Below are 25337 nucleotides of genomic sequence, written 5' to 3' on the forward strand. Positions count from 1 at the left end.
TCTCCAAAAGTATTTCTGAGCCTCAGCTGCCCCACTCTGCAGGGTTTCCATGGTCACCAATCACGCACACCTGCATTTTGTGACTGTCATCAACAGGCCTCCACACAGATCAGATTAAACTGAATGAGGTTTGTTTAATCAAGGAAATGTGGAAAACCTGCAGAATGGAGGGGAGCTTTATTTTGAAAGGCCTGTTATTTACCCTGCTGTGGATGAGACTTTCACCTTCTTAAAGTCCCACTCCAACCATCTGTTGATCTATTTTCTAAGTGGTCTTTTCATTAGATTGTAGACTAAATGAAAAAAATACTGTGTTGGTTTTGAGTTCACCAGAAATTCACCTCTAAATTAAGGGCGGGAATGTTGGCATAGAGCAACCCTCCTTCCTGTTACCGAGAGCTCTGTGTTTACACTCTCCCACTAACTTACAGCCCCTCACGCCCATAACCTAACATTACCTGTGCAACAAAATTGGCGACCATCTCAGAGCTCTCAAGCTGCACAGTTTAGGTCCAGATTTCAGCTCAGACGAGGAAAATGAAGACGTTCATGGATCTATTTGTCTACAGGTGGACATGTTAGAATGGGGCAGAGCGGGGAGCTATTTCCTACATCACAAATACCATCTTTTATAAACAATATTTTTACTTCTGCTCCTAATTCACAATGATTTACTCAAAAATACAATTTTTTCCTTACAGATGTTCTCATTTATCTGAAAAAAGTCACAAGAAAATGTTAAGAACATTCAGCAAAACTACAGCAGAATTGCTGCAAGGATAAACTCCAGTTTTACAAAGTTGGATTATTTTGTTCCAAAGTTATTTTTAAATTTGGGAATAAAAATGTGTTTTTGACAAGTACGCCCCAAAATGTAGCTATTGATGAGGTCATACGGGCAATTAAATTTACCAATTAACTCCAGTTTTGAGTGGAATAATTTCAAATTAGATTCATTTCATTTGTGTAGCTTTTGTGGCAAAGTGCACCACAACAAATTACATATTTGACAAAAAGCAAGACTTTCTTGACCATCTTTACAACCGCAGATGACCACAAGAAAAAAGTCTGCATCCTCTGAGGCAAAATATCCAAAAAGAAGGAGTGAATATGGAGGACTACCCTTCACCTTAAGCAATAAAAAACGCATTAGCACAAACACTGACAACATGCGGGTCAGAAGCGTGTCCATGAGTGCAAATGCTCAGCAATCCATTTAAATGTCTATTTTTGAAACATACAAAAACCAGTGGGTTTAACAGCATTGTGTCTCCTAGTGCACACCACTGAGCCTCACAGGAGTCTGCAGCCTCTCTGAGGCCCAACAGTGGACAGTGGGAGCTCCAGGTCAGTCCAAGCTGAGACATTTAGATGTTTATTCACACACTTACACCAATGCATTCTGCTCCTTTAGCATGTACACACTGCCAGCGCTACCTAGTTTATTGTTTTGTTTTATGCATTTGGGCCAAAAAGCCACGTGCAAAACCAACATCAAAGAGCCGTCAGCATCGTCCAACCTTTGTTGCCATCTTGATGTCAGGTCACGTCAACTTCCTGTTGCAGGGGAGGTTCACAGTTAGAAGGTCAAACCGAGAGCCGACTCGTGGTTTTTATTTTTTTATTTTTGCATACAATGGGATGAAACAGCAAAAATTGAAATATAAAAGGGTTAAACAATTGGTAGTTTGTTCCACATTGTTAGTGAAATGAAGTGTCAATGTCAGTGGTAGAGTATAAGGAGGCTGCTGGTTGTGTTAAAATGTTTTTTTAATTTAAATATTCATTTTATTGAGTTTATGCCATGAAAATAAAGGAGTCTCTTCTTTTAGCCCTAGAACACTTTAGCTGTAAAAAGTTACACCGTCACTTTTGCTGGGTAATTACCCGATACAATATACCCAATAAAAAGTATTTGTCATAAAAAATAGATCAAAATATACCGACACATGATCAGTTACAGCAGCTTTCTTTTATTACATTAAATTGTGTGTTTTGTAAGAAAATTGAAAATATAAGCATAGGAAGATCCTAATAACATGCTTGAAAATAGCTGAAAAATTAGGAATTTCAGAAGAAAAGAAATTCGAAAAAAAAAAAAATAAAGATACTGGACACTTGGTCTTTGGTCCACCCATTCCTGGGACATGTGAGACTTTACTCAGGGACCCATGACACTCAGAAAAATTAAATATATTGGAAATCATGTAAAAAAAAAAATTCTCAGGTGAAAATCACCTGGCGATAGCGCTCTACAGTTAATGGAAAAACTGGAAAGAAGCTCCCTTTTAAATGTTTTGTCTAATTTTGATTGTCAAGATTTATAAAGTTTGTGAAAAAAATTCTGGGAAATCTTTTGTTTTTATAACTTGGTTGTACAATATTTGAAAGATAAATATTTATCACACTTAAGCAGGGGACGGAGTCCCTCTTTTTGTGGTCATTTTTAAGAAACTGTTGTTTTGCTCCATTTTTCAGATTCAAAGTTGTTTGCTTTAGTGGTTTTCCTAGCTCCTCATTTGGGATTAATAAAGGATTTTTATAGAGTGACAGGAATCTGGCTCCCTGGGACCTTCAAACGAGTGCCGTCATATTTTCGGTCAGAAAACAGAATAAGACCTTTACTTGGAGGTCGGTTGGTCTTTTCTGCCTTTGATCCCTGGCAGAAAGTATTCTTCGGTTTGGTCTTGCTGCCTGGTGTTTGTTGCTGGAAGGATTTCAACGGAAAAGTGGTTGGAATGAGTTCATCGTAGTTCTGGGACCGTGTTGGTCACCGGAATCAGTTTCACATAAAAAGGAATACTCCATGACTTCATGTCAGAGAGCCAAAGACATCCATGGACATCTGCCCGGAGTGTCCGCAGTGTGTTACCACCAACCCATGTGCTCCGTAGCTTTAGAATCGCTGTGCTGCTTTTCCAGAACATGAAAAAGCTGCAGCACGGCTTCTTACTTCCAACCGCAAATTTAGATCCTCCGTCTTCATTCTGCTCTTAAACACAAACACTCTGTGCTGTTCTCACTGACATGCGTCATTATGATGTTATTACGGGGTAATGCTGGTCTGGTATGCACTCAGCTTTTTACTCTGTTGGTCTGATAGGTTTCTCTGCGGAGAGAGCAAATATAGTTTTCAAAGAAAACAGCTTCAGATCCATGCATTCTTCACCATTTTGTTCTGTCAAGAGGGGGAGCATTATACGTGTAATTAGGAAAGTTGTATTACCAACAATAATGGCAGTGTGAATACTTCTTGATGAAAGTAGTAGCTGAAGATGCTGAAGCTTTTTGCTAAAAAATGATGATGCCATTAACTTTAACTGCTGAAGGGAATTGCTGAAAATCCAAAGGTTATTTGGAAAACGTTCAATTTGGAAGTTTTCTTAAAGAGCTTTGAAAAAGCACTGAAGTTGTTTGAAATGTCAGAACATTTTTAAAATTGCTTAAAAATCCTTAATCCATGCCATTCTTGCAAAATATTTAGCGTGTTGCTTAAATATGAGCTAACTCCAGATGAGAGCAAAAAACCTTTGTGGATGCCAAATTAGCCGGAAAAAAACCTAGCACATTGCTTAAATACTAGCTAAGCTCCAAAATAAGTTGAAATTCCTTAGTAAACCAAATAAGCCAAAAAATAATAATAAAAAAAAAATAAAATCTAGCATGATCCAAATACTAACTTAAGTCCAAAATAGTCTAAAATTCTTTAGTTAACCAAATTAGCCAAAAAAGCTACCACATTACTAGCTTAACTCCAAAACAGCCTAAAAGTCTTCAGAAAACCAAATTAGCCAAAAAAGGTAGCACGTTGCTTAAATACTAGCTAAAGTCCAAAATAGCCTAAAATTCTTCAGGAAGGCAAATTATTCAAAAACATTAATCTGTAGCTAAAATAGAAGTAAACTCTAAATTAGCCTAAAAAACCTCAGTAGGTGCCAAATTATCAAAAATAAAAAGCTAGCATATGGCTATGTTTTTGTAAAATTATTATAAAAGATTAAAACGAATCCCATATATATATATAAGAGCTTGTTGAGCTAATCTCAGCAGGAGAATCACTATAGTGTAAGTGCTTTACAAAGCATTCACACAACAGTGCCTTTGGACGACCAGTGAGTCCATCAGAGCCCGGTCTCATTACTGGAATTTATGAGCAGCCGGGGTCTGGATGTTGTTCTTGGGGTGCAGCCCAGGATCCAATAAGACGAGCTTATCGGCTAAACAAGCTTCTGTGCCGGCGATGAAAAACTGCATTCCAGGCTGTTTTTCCACCAGCACAACTCTCAGAGCAGTGCTCATTTTGGTAGTCATAGATACACTTCTTTTGATGGGAATGTCACACTTTATAAATGTAAATAATACTTCAAAATTTGCAAAACACACATAGAAAAAGGGTAAGAGGCATCGCCGAATGCAAAAACTTTAATGTACTGTAACTTTTCAACCATGAACAGGATCACTCTAGTAGACTGTGAAGGAGAAAACACGCCGCTTTTCTCCTTCACAGTCTACTAGAGTGATTGTGTTAATGGTTAAAAACTTATAATAAATCAAAGAACACAAACACTGGAGCTCCGGCGTCAAAGGGTTAAACATCCTGATCGACTCTGTCCTCACATTCATCCGTCTCCTGTTTTTCCTGCTGTTTCTCCGTCACCATGGTGACCGCGTTCAGTGCCAGAACAGGAAGCCAGAATGAGGGCTGTGGCGGCTCTTCCACCAAACCACCAAATGATGTTTTGGCTCGGACCGACTCATGCTGGCTCCCTCAAAGCCAGCATGCGTGTAGGAGATCAAGGAAAAACCAAAGTTGAGAAACATGATCCCTGCTGGTAGACTGAGACGGATGGACCAGCTGATGCAGTTCTGGGAGCTTTTGTGAGGAAAAGCTGCTGCTGTGTCCTGACCTGCCAGACGTTTACGAGAAGAAACGGCTGCCAAGGCCCTCCTGCATGTTCAGGTCTGATGAGCACCTTGTTTTTAATTAAGAGAGATGCTTCTAATTTACGAAAAGGGTAATTTTTTTAGTTTATAAAGTGTCTAACTTGAAATGAGGTTCATCCAGAGGCAAGTTTATGGCAGCAGGTCATTTGGTTGATCAAACAGAGATGTTCCACTTCTCTATGCTCCGTCTCAATTTGCATTGGAGATAAATAACCTTATGATCATTTAAAAACAAAAAGGTTTCAGGTTTGAGTCAATTATACATAAAAATATAGCAAAAACTCTCTTGTTAGTGTTAAATTTCTCATGTTTCACTGCTAGTTGTTGAGAACTTCAGACTAAAAAGGAGAGGCATACTCACTGCGTTGGAGGAAAAGGTGATCTGCCGGCGGTGCAGTGCAGGGGGACGAGCTCGGACGCCTGACAGAGTGTTTGTATATGCCTCACTAGCACCTCCCTCCCCAGAATGCCAGCTTAAAAGGAGCAGAAGAGGAGAGATGACTTCACTTGTCCACCGAGAGAGAGGGAGGAGGGATCACATCAGAGGAATAAGAGGGGAAGGGAAAAAAGGAAACTTCATCCTTATAAGGCCATGGCCTTTCGGCAGCTCCCTCTCCCTATCTGCTGCATGTCTTCCTCTCGCGTCAGCTCAGAGCGTCCGGCCTTATTTGGGTAGCTGTGTGGAGGAAAGAGAGACAGCAGCCAGGCAGGCAGTCTGAATTCTCCAAATACTTTCAGGACATCTCCTCGTCCTTTTAATGGCTAAAGAGGATGATGTCAAGGAAGGAAAAAGGTTACTGAGCGAGGGTTGTCCTCGTTCACTCTTTAAGAGACAGGTTAATGGGAGAAGAAATTAGGTGTACTCATTGATGTTTAAGTAGAGTCCTACAAAAGTCCTGTAAAAGGCTCGTGTGCACGCCATCCCCACATCTCCAATTCCTCTGATTCTTTTCAAACTAACTTTGGCACAAAGTTTGGCACTAATGTCCTCAGAGCAACACTTGAGGATCCTCACTTTCATGTGATTGGGGTGAACTAAGCAGCAACCGATTTCTTTTTTCTGACAAACATACAAAGAGAAAGATTAACTTTAATCAGAATTTATTGCATTTTCCATAAAAATTGTTATTCCAGAAAGTTCAACAGAAATTCTCCATCCATCAGTTTTCTATAGATGCTGAAGCACTTTCAGGGTCACTGGGTTGCTGGAGCCTATCCTAGTCCCTCAGAGACATGCAACCACACACACTTACGAACGGCATAAGCATTTATTGAACACTTTAAAAATATATTTTTAAAACTTTAAAACATAACTTTTTAACATGATTATGAACTATATATATAGCATTACCTGTGATAATGCTAGTAATGCTGTAAACTGAATTTGGCCAGTGCAGATGCTAGTGCTGATAGCTGAAGATGCTGAAATTGATAGCTGAAATCACTGAAGCTGATAACCAGCTAAAATATTAGCTAAATGCCAAATTTGCCTAAAAAAAAGCCCAAGTTAGCCAAGACAGCTAGCATGTAGCTGAAAAAAGAGCTAAAGTTCAAAATATCATAAAAAAATTGAAAAAATACCTAAATTAGCCAAAACCGCTAGCATGTAGATATCAGCCTAGCTCCAAAACAGCCTAAATAAAACTTAAAAGAAAATACTAAATTAGCCAAAATAGCTAGCATGTCAATCAATCAATCAATCAATCAAAAAAAATCCTTTATTACTCCGACAATGGGGAAATTCTCTCAGTGGTGGGCAGCAGCCGCTGGACGGCACTCTATCGCCCAGAATAGCTGATATATTAGCTTAGCTCAAAATCAGCCTAAAAAAAAAAAGAAACTTAGGTTAGCCAAAACAGCTAGCATGTAGCTGAAAAAAGAGCTAAACTTCAAAATATTTTTAAAAGTTTAAAACCGTAACTTTTTTACACAATTATAAAAAACAAAAATGCAGGAATGTTATTCCAGAATAAATCAACTTAAACCTTAAATAACTTTCAATATTTTACTCTCCTTAAAAAGATATTTAGTCAAAATGATGCAAGTTAGAAATGAGTGCAAGATAACATTGGGACATTAATAACAATGAAATAAAATGATCTGGAGGGCCGGATAGAATTACCTGGAGGACCGGATCCAGCCCCTGGGCTTTGACTTTGACAATGTTGTTTTAAGACCTTGTGTGGATATCACATTTTTGGTTATTTTACCAGAGTAGTTAATTCTGCTTCACTTGAGCTCTGTGATGTTTAGAGGGTTAGCTCAAATATTAGCTCAGGTCTTAAGAGGTTAGGGTCACCAGTTAACTCATGAACCATCCCCGCCGGGATTTGAACCAAGACCTTCATCTGAGGAAACTAAATGTAGACATAAATGTTGCACTCCATCCAAAAGACATGGTTCAAGAGTTTCATGTGAACCATCACTTCACATTTCTCAGTTTTTCAACTTCTATTGTCTCCCTTCACCAGTTGTAGCTGAAGCAGTTAGTTAGGTGTTAAGTTAGGAGTTAAGTCTTACTTTGGAGATGCGTCATGACTGTGTACATGTACGGTGTACTTTCTGTCTAAACCCCCAGCTTAAGCCTGGTGGGGCAAAGCTTATTAAGCTCTTCAGGGACCCTCACCTCTCCTGGACGAGATGGGCGTCCCCTGCCTTGCTCTCTCCTGCAGGGTGGGCAGCTGGTTGCCTGGAGCGTGGGGCGGGTCTCCCTCGGGGGGCCTTGGCCTGTGCCTGGGGTTGTGGGATGCCAAAGACTCTTGGGTGGTGCTAGACTCCTTGTCTGGGGTTGGGGCTCTCCAGGGGTAGGACCCTGTGCTGGGCCCCCTGGTGCAGCGGGGGCCTATCCTCCTGGCTGGGCTGGAGCCTGCATTCTCCGTGCCTCCCTGCTCTCTGGCCTTGGGGCCCCTGTGGTGGTGCTGCGGGCCCTGGTCTGAGTGGCTGGCTAGATCGCCTGACAGGCGGGTTCCCTCTATCTGTTATACCGTGCGGGTTTTGAGGGGCCCTGGCTACCATTGGGGTGTGGATGACGGGGACTCTCCCTCTTTTTTTCAGTTACATGAGTAGTTCACTTATTTGTTTTTAAATGTTCATTTTTAAGACCTACTCAAATGAAAATGGTGTTTTTAACATGTTCTTGTAGCATTTTTTTCTGATGATGGGGGACATGCACAAAAAAATTAAGATTACTTTTTTTCTGAATATTTTTTCTTCAAATTGTTGTGAATCACAACCTGATTTAAAAATGTAATCTGAAAAAGATTGTATTTCTATTGTGATGCATCCACTTGCAGACAAACAGATCCATGAACGTCTTTGTTTTCCTCGTCTGAGCTGGAATCTGGATCCGAACAGGACAGCTCTGATATTTATCACCATTTTTATTGCATAGCAGATGTTAGGTTGAGGGTGTGAGGAGCTGCAATGATGAGGGGATGGGGGTGGGGGGGGGGGGGGGTGTTCAACGCCAGCGGTTGCTCTGCAGAAACTATGTTCTAGAAAATGACAGGCTTTTCGATTTAGGCTTGAAAAAGGTGCAATCCTCATAAAAAGACCACAGAGATCAATTCAGAGACAAATCAGAAGCTGACTGGAGTGAGATCATCTTCTGTTGAATTGCTAACCAAGCAAGAATGCTGCAGATCATGTGCGTGATAGGTCAGCTGATTGAAAACTAAACACTGTAGCAGCTTGTTTGGATGTTTTCCAAGAGGAATCTCTTCTGTATGAAGAACCGTGAAGCCTGACTGAGGCGAGGTGAGATAGTTCTGAAATGACCAGAGAGGAAGCAAATGTTGATTTTAGCAGCTCCAAACAACAAACTGAGGCATTTTAAACCCAAACTCCCTTTTCACCAACATTCATGAGCTGGAAGAGTGAGATCTGGGTGTTCCTGACTAAGCTGCTGGCTCTAGAAAAGTGTAGGGATAGAACTATTTCAAAGTCACACAATTGTATAAGAAACACTTTGCTGCTGAGACTTCTGCCCCACACAAGAAAAATCAGGTGCTTTTTGAAGAATGAACATTAAAAAAATGAGATCTCCTTTTCTCACTGTGTGAGATCAGCAGAGATGATGAAGGGAACAGGAGAGGGAGGACAGCCTGCATTGTCACTTGGTAATAATGTTTTATAAAGCACTTTATGTGACAACTCATTTAGACTACAAAGAAACCAAATGTAATGAGCCATTTTGGTTCTAGATATTGAGTCATTCCTAAAAGATTTATTGCTTTGTTTTTGTTTTTTTCTGCTTTTTAAATTGATTCTAAGGAGTATGAAAAGTGCTTTATAAATAAAGTTTGATTTGATATTGGCCAAGTTTCCTAATATCTTATGTTATTTTCATTGCTTTTAGTTGAGTGTTTTTATGACTCATTGTTGTTTTAGACCCTATTTGTGTTGTTTTTTAATGTCAAGAACTTTGTGTTCTACGCATGATATTGAAAGTTGATCTAAAAGTGCAGCGGTAGAACCGTCAACCTCTGATTAAAACATTACTGGTTTGCTTTCTGTTGTTAAGGTTTTAAAAATAGGAGAAAACAAACAAACAAACAAACTAGATCGTCTGTTAAATTCTTCTTTTCCGACCAAAAACAAAAGTATTTTTTTGACCAAAATACAGAGGGGGAGGAAATTCCAAGCAATGGAATGTAGATAAAATCGACAAACCTCTGCTTTGAGTCTGTTTTTTCCTCCTCTTCCTTCCTATTTTGACCATAAAGTTGTCCCTGACGGCTTTTTCATTCTTAAAGTTTTAAAGAAGCACAAACAGATAACACTGCTTGCTCCTCCTCTCCCCCCACCTAGCTAAGACAGCGTCAGGCAAGGAGGGGCGGAGCACGGGCAAAGTTATTGATTATGTCAAACTTATATTATTCATGTTTTAAGTTATTACCTTTTTTAATTTTACACAAAATAAGTGGTGTATCGAACTGTTTAAAGAAGAAAAACATGAATACAAAGCCTAATCACTGCAATTTGGCACCCCCTCCAGCAGGTGGTACCCTAGGCGGCCGCCTACGCCCAGGTTATTGTAGCTCTTTTGAAGGGATTTTGGGGGATTATTTTCCTGCTTTCAGATTAACCTTTGTGTCTTCATTTTAAGGGAGTAAACTCTTTATTCTGTGCATTTTCTGAAACACGTCTGTAGGTTTTATTGACTTTGATTGTTCACGTCTATAAAACTGATGTGAAACAATCACTAGAGAAGAGACATTTCTGTTTTTAAAGCTACATTAATCTGTATTCCAGCAGGAAGAACTCATAACTTTAGCCCAGAGGATTGGAGACAGGAAAACCCATGTAAATCACACCTAAAGCAGGTTGTGTCATAGCATGAGTAGAACCCAGAGACGCGACCTTCTGGAATGACCTAAAGGTTTGTGTGTGAAGACGCTCTCCTGCCCTGTGTTTATTCATCTGCTGAGGTTTACTCAGCCTGTCAGTGGTTTATATTCACTTAGCCTCCATGAAAGGCCTGTGTTTACAGAGGGGTGCTGCCTCCGGCCAAGCGCTGGGCTGCTGTCGACGGGCCGAAAGGCCGTTTTTATCCACGCGTGACGCCTCTGTTTGACTGGAAACACCAGGCAGAAAAATGGTCACAAAGCAAAAGTTGTGGTCGTTTATTCAGCAGTACACAGCTTTCATGTGAACAAAATTGTTTCAGGATTTTCTCCAAATCTATCCGCTAAAAGGCAAATTAGACAGTTCCAGCTGGTTTTTCACTCTTGAACGTAGGGATAAACGATGTAACCAGTGAAGATGTTGTAGTTCAGACTGGTGCAGAGTTTCCTGCCAGATATCAGCTGCAGGTAGACCTGATCGCCTCGCTGCATCTCCAGAGTCACAACCTGAGAACCACAGAAGCCAACTCAAAAATCCTTAAAAAAAAGTACATTTCTATATCCTACGTTTGTCTTACTTGAGTGGCACTGTCTTCGTTATCCTCTCGGTTGTTCTCCAACACGCTGACCGCCAGCTGCCCATTCTTCATCAGCTGAACCTACACACCAACACATAGAGACATCATCATCATTGTCCTGCAGGTGTACAGGGTACGCCGGAGCATCCTAAACGTTAAGTTACTTTATGGTAGAGGCGCCCGGTGCTATCCACGGCTGAATACGCCGTGAAGGAAAACATGTAAACTCCTGGACAAGACGCCGTGAAGATACCTGGAAAAGAAGGAAGACGGCTCGATAGAAGAAGTCAGCCATATTTGTAGGATCTGAGTCTTTCTGTGTGTCTTACCCAGAGACGGGTTGTAGCCGTTCCCATCGTTGAGAGACACAGAGGAGTAAGGTATCGGCACGTCGGTGTTGAAAGGGCCAAAGCAGCGCTCAGTGGAACCAGGAATCGCAACCGCCAGATTTGGATCCATGGAAGCCTTGAAGGCGACTTTGAAGCTTTCTGAAGGGGGAGAAGTTTCATTTGATCTGTTAATTTCCTTCAAACTAGTAATATATTAACTTTATTGAGAAATGGACAATGCATATTAATGAACATTGAAACAAACGCTCCAGATTATAGCCTATAGGGTCATTTCCACCTGGAGTCCTTTGGCAGGTTGATGTTTAAAGAAATAAAACTCAATTTAAGAGAAAGATAGTACACATGCAATTATAAAACACAGGTAGAATACCATCCATCCATCCATCTTCTTGTCTGCTTTGTCCCTTTCGGGGTCGCGGGGGTGCCGGAGCCTATCCCGGCTACTTTCTCTTATTATTATTGGTATTCATTTTCTTTAAAAACTTGTGGGAAAAAAGGAAATGAAAAAAACTATACCAGATGCTTGAATCTCGCAGGTGTCCTTTTACCTGTGAAGGCGTTCACCCTGAAATTAAGCGTCATTATATCTGCATATAGATGGTGGATCCTCAGGAAAGTGTCTTCCTCTGTCTTGTACAGCTCACTGGTGGCACAGCAGCAGCTGCGCTGGTACTTGAAGGTGCAGTTGCAGTCCCACTTATTGCAGGTCAGAGATCCTTTCACCTGGACTGGAAGAAAAGGGACGAAACAAGTCTTCATCAAACTCAATTACACAGGCGGCCTAAATCTAAGACATACCTTTGGTCTTGGACCAAACAGAATAAACATTTATTGAACACTCTAAAACTACATTTTTAAAACTTTAAAACCGTAACTTTTTAACATAATTATGAACTACCTGTGATAATGCTAGTGTGAATGCTGTAAGCTGAATTTGGCCGCTGAAGATGCTAGTGCTGACAGCTGAAATCACTGAAGCTGATAGCTGAAAATGCTGAAGTTGATAGCCAGCTAAAATATTAGCTAAATGCCAAATTAGTCTAAAAAAAAAAAAAAGATATAGGTAAGTCAAACCAGCTAGCATGTTGCTGAAAAAAAATAGCTAAACTTGAAAATAGCCTAAAAACCTGAAAAAAACGAAATTAGCCTAAACAGGTAGTATGTAAATATTCGCCTGACTCAAAAATAGGTTAATTTAGGCCTTTTGAAAAAGGCCAATATTAGCAAAAAGAGCTAGAATAGAATAGAATAGAATAGAATAGAATAGAATAGAAAATACTTTATTAATCCTTTTTGAGGTCCTCAGGGAAATTCAAGTACCAGCGTCCGTACAGCAGTAAAATACAAAATAAGTAAAATAGAATAACAAAATAAAGTAATAAAATAGAATAGCAAAATAAGTAAAATAGACTGAATATATCTAAATATGCAATAGAAAAATTATAAATAATGCAGAAAATCAACATTGCACAATACCCTGAGTGTATGTACATATTGCACTGGTAAGTATTGGTAAGAGTATTGCACATGTCTTATTGCTTGTGTGATGTTTGATGTTTCAGGCTGCTACGCCCCTCCCCTCTTGACCCTCCCTCTCCCCCTCCTGCCGAATGCAGAGTTGTACAGCTTGATGGCTCGGGGGACAAAGGAGTCTCTGAGTCTGTTGGTCCTGCTCTTAGGGAGGAGCAGCCTGTTGCTGCTCAGGCTTCTCTGTTTCCCGATGTCAGAGTGCAGAGGGTGGCTGGTGTTGTCCATTATAGCCAGCAGTTTGTTAAGTGACCTCCCCTCTGCTACTGTCACCAGGGGGTCCAGCTTCATCCCGCTAGCATGCAGCCTAAATATTAGCTAAACCCCACACAGCCTAAAAAACATTTAAAAAGCCTAAATTAGCTCAAAACAGCTAGATTTAGCTGAAAAATGACTCAACTTCAAAACAGCCTAAAAAATGCCAAAATAGTCCAAAAAACTTCCAGAATGCAAATTTTTACAACTTTAAAACAGTAACTTTTTAACATAATAATGAATAATAAAAAGGCAGGAATATTATTCCAGAATAAATCAACTTTTGAGGAGTTTAATTGGTTGTGAAAGACTATAAAATGAAGAAAAACTGTTCCTTGGATGTCAGTTTTTTTGCATGCAGACGTACGTGCAGCATCTCTCAGCATATCTGCAGCAGTGGACTGGGACTCCACGTGACCGAAGAGAAACAGCGACCCCGACAGGAGAAGAAGCGGTATGACACCCATCTATAACAAAATGTTTGCAGATACATTTGAAAAAATAAAACAACAAACAAAAAAAGACAAGAAATATTATTTTAAATTTCTTCCTTTTTTTCTTTTCTTTTTTTTCTTTTTTTTAACTTTTTTTTGCATTTTTTTTGCTTTTCTGGTCTGACGCTATAACACAAAATCTTTAACATACTGTAACTTTTCAAACGTTTACACGATCAATGTAACTCCAGCAGATTCTGAAGGAGAAAAGTGGCGTGAATCGTAACAGCAATTAAAACATTACAGTAAATCAACGAACATAAACACTGGAGCTCCGGTGTTAAAGGGTTAACACAGTTTTGCTAGTATTTCAATGTTTTTGCTCATTTAAAGAGTTCATGAATTTTTTTGCGACCAAATATTTCTTCCAAACTGGACAAAGTAAAAAAAAAAAGTAATATTACGCAAGAACTGCACAAATATTTGACTATTAACCTGAGCTGGAAAAGTTAATTTAGCAAAATTATCTGCAGAAAATATGAGAAATGTGCTCATGTCACTGTTTATTTTAATTTTATTCCAATTTGATTTACTTTCTACTTTTAGCATTTGATCCACATCTCCCTCAAAAAAGAGATCTAATCTCAATTGAGATCTCCTGGTAAAATAAAGTTTTAAAAAAACTGCCACAGTATTTCATTAAAAATCTAACTCTTTTTCTGTGTTTGAACAAAAGTAAAAAAAAGTCCAGATTGCAGGTTTTAGATCAGAAAAGGTTGATCTCTGTAAAAGAATGTCCATCTTACATTTTCAACTTTAAGACCAAATATGCATATTTTATTATAGCAAAACAAGCTTGAAACTACAGCTTAAATGTGGTTATCCAAAGATCAGTAGGTAAATTAAAGCATCATAATAAATACATAGATTTCTGTAAATTAATTTCAGTGCTTTTCTTAAAAAAAAATAAATAAAAAAATGGCCTTTTTTCAATAATTGGTTAATACAGGTAAAAATATTATTTCAAAGTTCAAAGAGAATATTTAAAACGCAAAAACAAAGTTTTTAAAATATCCTCAAATAAATTTTTTTCAGAAAAATATAAACAGGTCATCGTTTTAAAAAAAAGAAAAGAAAAGCAAAAATAAATTGTAATGTTTCTAGGTTAATGAACCAAATGTTCCTCAAAGCTTCATGTTAATGTGAATATTAGCTTTTTGTAAAATATTTTAAATATCTAAAGCCAAACTTGTTAATGTTTGACTTAATTAGTTTTACGGTTAGTACAGTTTTATTATTAACAGACACATATTATTATATACTTTTATAACATTTAAAACAATGTGTTTTTAAAGATGAAAGTGTAAACTTACTGTTTTTTTCTCCTTCTTGGTTTTCTGAAAGGCAAACTTCTGCGACTTTGTTAAACTGCGAGTTGAAACAAGTCAGGGCTTCTTATTGGTGGAGATCCACTCCTCCACAAGGTGAGGAACAGCAGCTCCACCTCCTCCCATCTGAGCACCAGCTCCTCCTGTCCACTGGTGTCTTTTGTAAAACGAGAGTCGTTCGTTACAATAGAAAAACAGTAGCAACAATGGAGGGTTTGCTTTGGTCTGAAGGAACAACGGCGGATCACATGGATCATTCAGGTTTCTGTTGTTCGGACTATAATGCCTGTTTTGAGGACACTGGTGTCTGGTTGCCTTCTTCCATGAGGAAGATACTCTGAAATGTTGATCCAGAGATCGTCTTTGTCCACCTCCTTAGGACGTGACAAAGCAGGTTTCTTGGGTTTTATCTCCTCATGAACAGAGGGCAGAATCAGGCAACAGGGTGGCCTGTTTCTCACATAGTTCTGCAGCTTATCTGAAGGTGTGATGGTGAGCGTGGCGATCTCCGTCGCTCTAAATACACTGAATTTCTACACTCTGACAAAAGAGATGGTATTGTTTATGTCGTTCTTCTGTGATAAAATTCAGGGAAAAGATTTCCATCTTCATCCATGGTGTCCAAACTGGAAACTCCTCGTACCTGACACAGAAATTCAACACTTGTTCTACTTTTACTTTAGATTGTTGCAAAGTAAAAAATAAAAAAAGTGATATTCACATGAGAAATGATTTTAGTTTCTCCCCCAGGGGTTAGGAAAACCAGAAACTTCTTCCATTTCTTTTTCCTTTTTCGTCACGTGTGAACCACACATTTACTTTTTATTGCATATTTTCCAAAGGATGGACTGAAAATAGATGAAATAAAATTTGATTGTTTAAAGAAATCCAGAAAAATGTATAAAAGAAAGTTTTCTTTTTTACAAAACCAGAAAATGTTGAGTTAAAACATGAAGAAATAAGAACCCATTGCAAGTATTTCAGGGCTCATTTTTGCTATAAACATTTCACTTCATAGTCTTCTTAGGCAATGGTCACCTATCCCAAAATACCTCAAGGGCGGCCACCTAAATGCAAGTTTTTGAGTATATTCGGCAGGAGGCCACATGGCGGCATTTGTAATCAGTTAGTCAGAGTATAGGTTTTAGGAAGAATGTACAATCTCATGATGACCAGATGACTTTTCTGTAAAAGTTGACATCAGTCAGTGGACACCCAGGTACAGTTTGAGATCAAGCAGGGGGCACATAACTACCAACTGACTACCTCCTGACTTCCGACTTACTGCCACCTGACTGCCAAATTACTGTCACCTGAATGTAGACTTACTGCCACCTGACTGCTGCCTGACTCCCACCTAACTGCCAACTGACTGCCATCTATCTACTGACTGACTGCCACCTGACTGCCACTTACTTCTGCCTGACTTCTGACTGACTGCCACATGCCTGCTGCCATCTACATTCATGATCAAAGATTGTCAAAAAAATGCAGCAGCATGAACTCTTGAAGATTCTGCTGATTCCTACCCATCGCAATGTGACAGTTGCATGTATGACCGTAGAATTAAGTAGAATCTGAAAAAAGTAATTTATGACACGATTGGAAGTGTCTAATCTCTAATGATCTTTTCTAAGCCTACGCTTGACAGTGATTTATTACCGTCCTTGTTGTTCTTTAGATAATAGGGTGTTGCCTGGTATGACGAGAACTTTTAAACACATCTTCTCTTGAGGGAAAACACATTGATAGCTTTTTGTTTGAGTCTGTTTGTCACTAACCTGGTTTTTCTTCTCAGGTTGCTGTCATCTTATGCAGGAGATGGAGGATGCGATTGGGAGTATCAGGTGTTATTGTGCCCTTTTCCTCGTGACAGCATGTGTTCAAACTGAGATGTTCCCTGGCCTCAGATGGGATCGTAAACTGAGCATTACATTTCAACATAGAAGTTGGGGGTGAAAATGTAATTTATTTGCATTGAGGTCAGCTGGAAATTATCATTTTTCTCATCGATGTAGAGTTGTTTGATTGTTGATTGACTTAAGTGGTATTTCTGTGAAAATCAATCAGATTTAAAACTCAGCCACTAGCTTAAAAATAGCAGATGTAGATGTTCTCATTGTTATTACTGCAGTTTGCTTGTTTGTGGTTTACCTGAAGCAAAATAATAGAAATATGTAGATATTTTTCTGCTTTGCAGATGAGTTTTTTTAATTTAAAATGTAAGCAAGTTATATTTTTCTCATTTGTTGAGTGAGTTTATTTTTTAATCAAACTATTCATTAATTCAAATCTCATTATATCGGTTAAGATATTATCAGTGAAGACCAGAACCTTTGAAACTCCAATTTTAAATCAACCAATAAACTATGACTTTTTATTAGGGATTGAGTTAGTATATCCAGAATATGATGCTGAACATCAAATACACATAAAACCACAGATATCATGTTAAAAGCTGTAGGTTTTATTGACCTCTTGCACTTTTTTGTTGTACATATCTAGTGGCTTCAGAATTATTTTTTTTAAGTAAGCAGTTTCTTGAACAGAAAATTAGCAAGATGTAGTTTGATTATAAATCTTGCAAATGTTTTGATCTAGCATGACTCAAAGATGCTGTCTATGTAGTCTAACCTATGGATTCTGACTGTTGCTAACCTTAGCGGTCTAAGAAATATCACATTTACTTCTGTCTACCTTAATGCAGCTTTGTCTCTTAAAGTTCCAGGATCTCAATCATCTTTTAATTTTTTGAAAATTGTTCCCAGTGGTCTTTTCATCATGATTATGCTGTTTTTAACCAAAAAAACAAACAAAAAAACTGTAGTTTTCTAGGACATGGTTTCTGCACAGTGGCAGACAAAGAGCCAGTGGTGACATCAGTGTAATGTGGAATATCCAAATAATTTTCTTTTTAAGGAAATTTGTTTTTTTACGGTTTAGGATTATTCTAATCATAAACTACTCTTACCATCATTTTTACACCTATCTGATGCATTATAATTCTAAATACGAGTGACCAAACTTAATTAACTAAAAGAAATCAACCAAAACTACAAACCCATTGTTTATTGAAATTCTTAACATTTTTTCTTCAAAGCCACAATGGAGGAATGAAGGAGTCACATGAAACCTCAGGATCAGAGCCTTACATTGTCCCTTCATTAAAGAAAAAAATGGTCTTCAAGGTCCTGGTAGACATTCTCTAACAAGTAACAAATATATTTGTGATGTTTGTCTTTGTTAATTATGAACAAACTGTCTTTTTACACAGAATTTGACTTATAAGAAGCAGTTTGGTTGCAACAAATGCTAACTAAGACAACTAGAACCGCTGAAATCAAAGAACAATGAAAACTTAAGTTTTTGCTTTTTTAGACAAACAAAACATTTTGTTTAGGAAAGTGTGCTCTTAGGTATCCAAGATATTGAGTTTCAGTACAAAAACAGAAAATCAATGTGAAAGAAAAACAAGAGAGAAGATCAGAACACAGAAGGATCAATGTATTTTGTTAACCAAGTGCTTTTGCAAAGATTTCAAATCTCATTTTTAGACATTCAATATATTTTACCGGGTTTTAGGTTGTTTTAGCTTCTCTTTGTTCTACACATATCAAAGCTTTTTTTCAAAAATCTGCTCATTTGAGATTTTTCTGTCTCATTAAAGACGCACTGCGATGAAATTGGTATTTTAACATGTTTTTGTAGCATTTTTCTGATGATTGTTTGACATGAATAAAGAAAAATAAGATTAAACTACATTTTTAAGTATTTCTTTATTCAAATTGTGAGGAATCAGGAGCAGATGGAAAACTACTGCTTGCAAAGTTCTCAGTTGTGACGTAATGACTGACATGAGCAGGCCAAAGCTCCATTCCATGTATCCACTGTCAGACAAATAGATCCATGAACATCTTTGTTTGAATGTGGATCAATATCAAATATCATGGTGAGCAATATCAAAACTGTCCAGCTGGACAGTTTTGATATTGCTCACCATCTTAGCTGTTAGATTGTGAGGGCCATAAGCCCCACCTTTTTAAAGAGAGTGTAAACAATGGGATCATGGGAAATCAGCGGAAACTTACTTCTGCACCAACATTCCCTCAGAAGCTCTGGTCTAGAAAATGACAAGTGGTTTTTAATTTTGCCTAAAATTGTAATCATAATGAAAAGACCACTTAGGAGGATTTTACAAGATGACTGAAGTTAGAATTTAAGAGCTAGGATTAAAAAAAGAGGCCTTGCGACAGACTGGCGACCTGTCCAGGGTGTACCCCGCCTTCGCCCTTCAGTAGCCGGGATAGGCTCCGGCACCCCGCGACCCCGAAAGGGAAGAAGCGGTCAAGAAAATGGATGGATGGATGGATGGATTAAAAAAAAAGGAAATTATTGTTTCAATTTATTGTTTGATTGGTTGATTGATTGCATGATTTATTGGCTGATTGATTGGTTGATTGATCTGGTTTATTTCATTAGCTGAAATCGTTGTGCTCCAAAGTCTAGACCACATGTCAAAGTCAAGGCCCTCTGGGTAATTCTATCCGGCCCTCCTGATCATTTTGTTTTATTTTATTGTTATTCATGGCCCGATGTTATCTTGCGCTTATTTTTAACTTACATAATTTTGACAAAATGTATTTTTAAGGAGAGTAAAATATTGAAAGTTATTTAAGGTTGAATTTGATTTATTCTGGAATCATTTTCCTGCCCTTCTTTTGTTCATAGTTATTTTAAAAAGTTACGTTTTCAAAGTTTTAAAATTTTCAAATTTTTTAAGGCAATCTCTTTTTGCAGTGTAGGCAGTGGTATGCTGGGACGTGAGTAATGGGTTTCAACCGTAGGTTTATGTCTATAATACAGAGAGTTTTTTTTACACATTTCAAATAAGGGTGTTCAGAAATATTGATATTAGGATATATCGTAATATTTAGCTATTTAGATAGGACTGGCTGTCTCGTTGCACCAATGTGTCTGGTAACTACTTGAATTATTACATTTTTTTCTGTTGTTTACAACAATTTTGCTATAAGAATTGGCACTGTTGTTCATTTCTACTATTTTTAACACCAAATTTCACAGATAATTCCAATTGAATTGGTGTCAATGCTTTTCAAAGACATATTACTGATTTCAACAATGTTACACTAAAATGTCAATTATTTGTTGCTCAAAATAAGACACAAGTTGTTTATTTCGATTGTGTTCAAGCTAAAAAATAAATGGGGATATATTTTCCCCAAATATATGTGTTCTGCTATTAGAAATGATTTCTACTAATTATCTCAGTATTGCGATATCATCGACATCGTGAGCTATGTATACCGTATCACATCGTATCATGAGGTACTCAATGATCTCAGCTCTAATTTCAAACATCCGGACAAAAAAGTTGACAGCAAATCAAGTCACGTTTTATTACTTTATTAAGGTCAACAGCAGAGATGTTACATAGCTTATTGGCTTTAAAAATAAAATGGTTTTGCTAAAATTCTTGATTTTATTTCATTTATTATATTTTTTTCATTTTTTTCAGAGGAATGGAAGTTATAAAACATAGATGACTCTGGGTTTAGTTAGAACATAACAAACACAATGGACTTAAACTAGTTCAGAGGCGGGGGCTGAAAGCAGCAGGGCAGCCTCATTCAGTGGTGTGGAGCAGGAAGGCGCTGAAGGTGTTGTAGTGGCTGTTGTCGTCACACAGGAAGCAGCCTTTGGCCAGGCTGACCGACACTTTGTCTCCAGCCGTCAGCTGCAGCGCCACGACGATGGTGGTGCTGTCCTCCTTGTCGTTCGTGTTGAAGTCTTTGGCTGCTGCCACTGTTTTGCCGTTGACCTGCAGACTGGAGCATATCGCCAGCGTGAAACCGGGAGAGCCGGAGTCACTGTAGGAGGTGACGGCCAGGCTGTAGACGCCAGAGAAGGGGACGGTGAAGAGTCCGGTTTCCGTGCTGTAGGCCGCGCCAAGGTTAAGGAAGACGTTTTTGTAGACGATGACGCTGTTGGTGGCAAAAGGCCCGAAACATCTGAAATTATCTCCAGTGTACAGAGCAGCAGTGAAGGAGGCGCGTTTAGCTGGAAAACAGAAAAAACAAGATTGGAAAACAGTTTTCTGACAATCTCAGGTCAGTTTGTGGAGACTCACCTTTGAGTGTGCTCAGACTTTGGTTTGTCTTTCTAAAATCCTCCTCGAGGTCAGTCAGAGTTGTGTCAAAGTACGTCTTGAGGCGGTTCATCTCTTGCAGCATGAGGCAGCATCCACAGGACGCCTGGTCCACGTTGCAGGCTGAGCACACAGACACATCAGTAAACAGATTCCTCGCTCGGAGCATGCTCAGACTTTCTCACCGTTGCCGTCATTGCTGCCAGAATCCGGAGCGACACGTCCAGGTCCGTCCCAGTCATACTGGCCGTTCGCAGAGACACACAGCAGGCAGAGCAGCACAACAACTGGGGGGGTGAAGCAGAGTCAACACAACGTCTGAAAAACTGTGAACATCTTTGTGGAGTCTCACCTCGCATGTTGGAGCTAAATATCAGCGTCAGAGGAACGGTGATGATCAGCTCAGGAAAACTAACACTATTGATTTATAGCTCTCTTCTCAGCGCCCCGCCCTTTTCACCTCTCAGTTTTATTCCTCCTCCTTTGCTCTTGCTCCACCTCTTATTGTCATTTCATTTTTTTTGTCAGAGGGAGCTCTCACTTTCCACAACCCACCCACCCCGTTTTGTCTTTGTGGTTGCAGGTATCACCTGTCGTCTGGAATCAAGCGTCCACACCAAACGATCTGAACTCTGCGCAGAGGTTTGTTGGTAGGACGACTGCCAACACGACTGGCCTCATTTGCTTCACAAAAGACTAAATGAAATCACAAAAAGACCCAATTATGTTACATCAAAAATGCTCTTTTACACCCAAAAAATGCCCCAAATACTTTTCATAAAAATGTACTGATTATTCAGATAAGATGTATCCAGTTTATTCAGTACAGATCTATTCCTGGAAGCAGCAGGAACCTTTATTTAATGAAATGTAATATATTTTTGTTCATTTTTGAAATAATCACACCTCATTCATAAGTTTTTTTGGAATGGGTTATTATTTATGGACACATTCCCATGTAGAATAATTTATATTTATGCTCCTTTATAGAATTTATTTACTTTGTATATTCATGCTATTTTTTATGGTACTTATAGGTCTTCATTGTTGGTCTAAATTCACTACCCTGTTTTCCTATACATAGTAATCTGATTTTATCATTAAATAGATGGAAATGAAGTAGTTTGGTCAACATTTGGGTTTGAAGTCTTATTTATTTTCTCACAAGACTTAAGAGCTTCATCAGACAATCAAATCACATTGTTACAGTAGTTCCGACAGTTACATTGAGGCATGAAGAACATGAAACAGACATCACTATCACATGACACCACTATCACTATCACATGACACCACTATCATTCATTGGTGGAAGGCGCCACAAAGCTAGCTAGCGAGCTCCAGTTTCAGCACAGTTTGCAGGACTATGCTTTGTCGGTGGCATACAGCAGGAAGGCGGTGAAGGTGTTGTAGTGGTTGACGTCGTCACAGATGTCGCATCCTTGCAGCAGACTGGCCGTCACCTTGTCTCCGGCCTTCAGCTGCACGGCTGCGACCACCGTGCTGCTGTCTTCTCTGTCCTTGCCGTTTCTCTCGCTGAGGGGTGCCACCTCGTTGCCGTTGACCCGCAGGCTGGCACAGCTGGTCTGGGCTTTGCCGGCAGCCGCCAGGCTGTAGATGGTAATGGAGAAGCTATAGACGCCAGCGCGGGGGGCGGTGAAGACGCCGGTCTGATCGTCGTAGTTGCTCCCCAGGTTAAGGAAGACGTTTTTGTAGATGATGGTTTTGTCGGCGTTGAAGGGGCCCTGGCAGGTCAAGGTGTTGGCGTTGTTCAGAGCGACCGAGAAGGCACTGCGGCTGGCTGCAGAGGAGGAGGAGGAGGATATGGTTAAAGGCTCTCTAACCGCTCACTCCTGCTTCATGAATAACCCCTCACCTCTCATGTAGTTCAGGTTCGTCTTTGAATTCATCAGCTGCGTTTTCAATTCCTGGACGCTGTAGTTAAAGAACTGCTCCACCCTGTTGATCTGCTTCTGCATCATACAGCAGCCGCACGACTCCTGGCCGCTGTTGCAAACTAAAAAAACACAGTTTCTACCAAAGAACACATAGAAATTGCGTACCGATCAAATCTTTTTGACCATCTTTTACCTGGGACCAGATTCCGTTCTGCTCCTGGTGTTGTAGAAGCAGGTCCATTCCAGCCAAAGTTCATGTCCCCCAAAGCTGCATGCAGCAGACAAAGCAGCACAAAACCTGCAAAGAAACAGTTAAAAAATGCCAACAAATTAATAAAACTACTGCTCCAGTTTAACTACTGAGACATTAATCCTAAAATACTGATGTTCTGTTTCCTGTTGAATATGTTTTAGTTGGTTTTAAATCACTTTGATATCTGTTTTCATAAATAATAGACAAAATGTACATTTTAAGCTTACAATCTAAATCTGTTGAGCAATTTTTTATGAATACATTGTAAAATAGGAAACATTGGATCAATCAACAAAAGGTTTGTCGTTTGTTTCATTTCAAAATAATAGTTTTAATAAGTTAAATTTCTAAGTTGAGTAAACCATCCATTAAAAATTTTAAATTGTATGAAAACTAATAATTTTGAATGTAACAAATTACAGAACTTTAATTAATTGATACAACATTTGACTTTAGTCAGTGTAAAGCACTTTTTTGCAACCTAAAAATAATTCTGGGTAAAACATCTCAGCAGTTTAGTCTCACCTCTCATTGCTACGCTGGCCACTGAAGATGCTTCAGGAGTATGGAAAACGGTTCAGACTGATTCTGAGACTGAAAACAAGGATAAATATCCCTGTCAGAGCTCCTCCCACTAACTCTTTTTGTAAGAAAACTTTGCTCCTCCTCCTTTATTTTTTCCCCTCAGGATTTCCTCCAATAGATTTTTTGCTCATAAATAGAGTTCCAAGCTGTTTGTTATACTCAGGGATTATCTAACACCTGGAAAGAGGTGTCCTATTATCACTGGTTTAGATTTTTTCTCAGAATGAACTCCTCCTTAAAGGCCTTACTGGAAAATTATTTAAAAGAAATGTCCATTTTGGTTAAAGCTGCTCAGATAATGACACTCAGTTGACTAGGGTTGGGTTTTGATTATTATTTCCAGAAAAGATTCGATTTGATTTCCGAGAGCCTGGATCAATTCGAGTCAGAGTTATTTTTATTCCTCTCAATTCAATTCGAGTCAATTCGATTTTAAGTTTATACATTTAGAAATTTGTTTAGAAATACGCTAATACACTACTATATGTTTTGAATATATTTATATTAATTTGATCCAGTTCACATACTGTAAATGTATCAGTGAAATAATAATATTGTTAATATCATCCAGTGTTACATGGATTCTCTAAAGGAGAAGTTCTAACTAAAATGTTCAGATCATTAACATTGGAAACATTGTTCAGCTTCCCCATTTCAGTTTGGCCACTAGGTGGCGATCACGCTCTAAAATGACACCTTATTCCAGAAGAAGAAAGAGCAAAAAATGATGTTTTAGACCACAAATGGTTACTTTAAAAAATATTTATTTTAAAGAGTTAAAATTCATACCTGTGAGTTTATAAAAATGTTTATTTCGTCAGAAATGTAATCATTGGTCAACTAAGCCTTAGCATTAGTCGTCCTATGAGAAATTCTATTAAACGTTAGCATCATGCTAGCGGACTTTAGTTTTATGTGCTAAATCGATCTGTATTGTTATGAATCGATTATTGATCTGTTTGGCTTAAATCGATTCAAATCGATTAATCAATTTTATCAACCCAGCCCTACAGTTGACCCATAATTAACATTTTATTTTGTTTGAAACATGTCTGCTGCGATAAGCTCATTATATCCTCTACAATTATAATTTAAGACCAGATCATCTTTTAATCTAGATTAATCTAGATTATCTTCTTCAACATATCAGGGTTTTTTTTTGACTGCTTCTGAGTCAGCTGATGCTGTTTCTCCATGCAGGGGCATGGAGAGAGGAGTGCCCCCTCCTTCCGCGTTCAGCTGCGCTCTGCTGTGCGGACATCCCCTCAGCAGCGTAGCACCGCCAACGGACTTCATACAAGCATCTTGAGGTAGAAAGGGGAATAATCAGGGGAACACTGTATGTCATTTTATTGCATTCCTTAAGATGCAGAGAGGCGAGCTAAGTGGATCAGGGGCATTAAAAGAGGCAGGAGTAAAATAAGACTGAAACATGGACCCTCCAGCGGTCGGATTCCATTTGTGCAGCGATGACTTCACATCATGCATGTTACCGTATACAAAGCTTACTTACTTTCATTATATGCTATTATCTTGGTTTCGGATTGATTCTACTGTTAAATCACAGTTCATTGAATGCAATTTGTGGGGATACCAGTGTTGTGTTTAAGTTAG

General features: G+C 38.8%; 4 protein-coding genes across 6 annotated transcripts in view; all 4 read right to left on the reverse strand.

Moving 5' to 3' along the window:
* The window catches only part of tagln (transgelin), a 7209-nt gene extending 1741 nt beyond the window's left edge, over positions 1-5468 (reverse strand). The window contains exons 1-2 of one of the 2 annotated variants that reach the window (XM_024258119.2): positions 5306-5457; positions 1521-1557 (exon numbers count right to left, since the gene is read on the reverse strand). In XM_024258119.2, coding sequence (XP_024113887.1) covers positions 1521-1532 — 12 coding nt within the window. In that variant the 5' untranslated portion in view covers positions 1533-1557; positions 5306-5457. Of the gene's footprint in view, positions 1-1520; positions 1558-5305 lie in introns of both variants that reach the window. The other variant, XM_024258121.1, reaches the window with a different exon arrangement.
* Positions 5469-10553: 5085 nt separating this feature from the next.
* On the reverse strand, positions 10554-15180 carry cbln18 (cerebellin 18). 2 transcript variants are annotated; one of them, XM_024258118.2, is made up of 7 exons: positions 14807-15180; positions 13367-13466; positions 11766-11945; positions 11197-11355; positions 11032-11120; positions 10868-10948; positions 10554-10796 (listed from the first exon to the last, which is right to left on the reverse strand). In XM_024258118.2, the coding sequence occupies exons 2-7, from the start codon at positions 13464-13466 to the stop codon at positions 10668-10670; spliced, it is 738 nt and encodes a 245-aa protein (XP_024113886.1). In that variant the 5' UTR covers positions 14807-15180; the 3' UTR covers positions 10554-10667. The 2 variants fall into 2 exon arrangements, with proteins under 2 accessions (XP_024113886.1, XP_036070937.1); XM_036215044.1 differs by lacking the exon at positions 14807-15180 and having other exon boundaries at positions 13367-13592.
* Positions 15181-20213: 5033 nt separating this feature from the next.
* On the reverse strand, positions 20214-21707 carry cbln20 (cerebellin 20). Its single transcript, XM_024258172.2, has 4 exons — positions 21340-21707; positions 21173-21274; positions 20970-21110; positions 20214-20899 (listed from the first exon to the last, which is right to left on the reverse strand). The coding sequence occupies exons 1-4, from the start codon at positions 21344-21346 to the stop codon at positions 20466-20468; spliced, it is 684 nt and encodes a 227-aa protein (XP_024113940.1). The 5' UTR covers positions 21347-21707; the 3' UTR covers positions 20214-20465.
* Positions 21708-22121: 414 nt separating this feature from the next.
* LOC112136461 (complement C1q-like protein 2) lies at positions 22122-23730 on the reverse strand. The gene is made up of 4 exons (XM_024258171.1): positions 23664-23730; positions 23079-23183; positions 22864-23004; positions 22122-22788 (listed from the first exon to the last, which is right to left on the reverse strand). The coding sequence occupies exons 1-4, from the start codon at positions 23668-23670 to the stop codon at positions 22352-22354; spliced, it is 690 nt and encodes a 229-aa protein (XP_024113939.1). The 5' UTR covers positions 23671-23730; the 3' UTR covers positions 22122-22351.
* Between the last annotated feature and the right edge of the window lie 1607 nt (positions 23731-25337).

Source organism: Oryzias melastigma, linkage group LG13, assembly GCF_002922805.2.
Source record: "Oryzias melastigma strain HK-1 linkage group LG13, ASM292280v2, whole genome shotgun sequence".
NCBI classification, from domain to species: Eukaryota; Metazoa; Chordata; class Actinopteri; order Beloniformes; family Adrianichthyidae; genus Oryzias; species Oryzias melastigma.